Source organism: Bison bison, unplaced genomic scaffold, assembly GCF_000754665.1.
Source record: "Bison bison bison isolate TAMUID 2011002044 unplaced genomic scaffold, Bison_UMD1.0 scf7180017864142, whole genome shotgun sequence".
NCBI lineage: Eukaryota > Metazoa > Chordata > Mammalia > Artiodactyla > Bovidae > Bison > Bison bison.
Genome location: NW_011494714.1, coordinates 1,208,278 through 1,208,729, shown reverse-complemented (window position 1 = coordinate 1,208,729; position 452 = coordinate 1,208,278). Strand labels below are relative to the sequence as shown.

The following is a 452-nucleotide window of genomic DNA, read 5'->3' as shown; positions in this document are numbered from 1 at the left end:
TATGTGTGCACGTGTGCACATACACACAGACACATACAAATACACATATATTATATAACATACCTTGATGAAGGGAAAGGGAGTGGGGGAATCTCACTGTTTATTTTATCACAATATCTCTCAAGAAATGAACGAAGGTGTGAGAAGGTACTCTCTTCAAGATCTACACAATAAGGTCGGTGCCAGGCAACAACTTGTCTAGAAGGAAGCATAAGAAAATCATGAAATACCCTTAACATGAAATTTTCACACACAATCAAAAATAAAAATTAAGGGTACTAAAGTTGAAACATATCAATAAGATATACAAAGACCTTTCTGATTAAAAAGGTGATAAAAACCCTTCATTTTAGCGACTGAAGAAGACCAAGAATATGCCATTTCTAGAATTCTTCAAGAAGGAAATATATGCTATGTTATGCTATGCTAAGTCACTTCCTTCAGTCGTGTCA

The 452-nt window shown here is 34.7% G+C and overlaps 1 protein-coding gene across 11 annotated transcripts in view; it reads right to left on the bottom strand.

The window, feature by feature from the left end:
* Positions 1-452, bottom strand: part of HERC1 (HECT and RLD domain containing E3 ubiquitin protein ligase family member 1) — a 213,318-nt gene that overhangs the window by 136,563 nt on the left and 76,303 nt on the right. For all 11 annotated transcript variants that reach the window (XM_010840215.1, XM_010840216.1, XM_010840213.1 and 8 more), the window contains one exon: positions 64-198. In XM_010840215.1, coding sequence (XP_010838517.1) covers positions 64-198 — 135 coding nt within the window. The remainder of the gene's footprint in view (positions 1-63; positions 199-452) is intronic.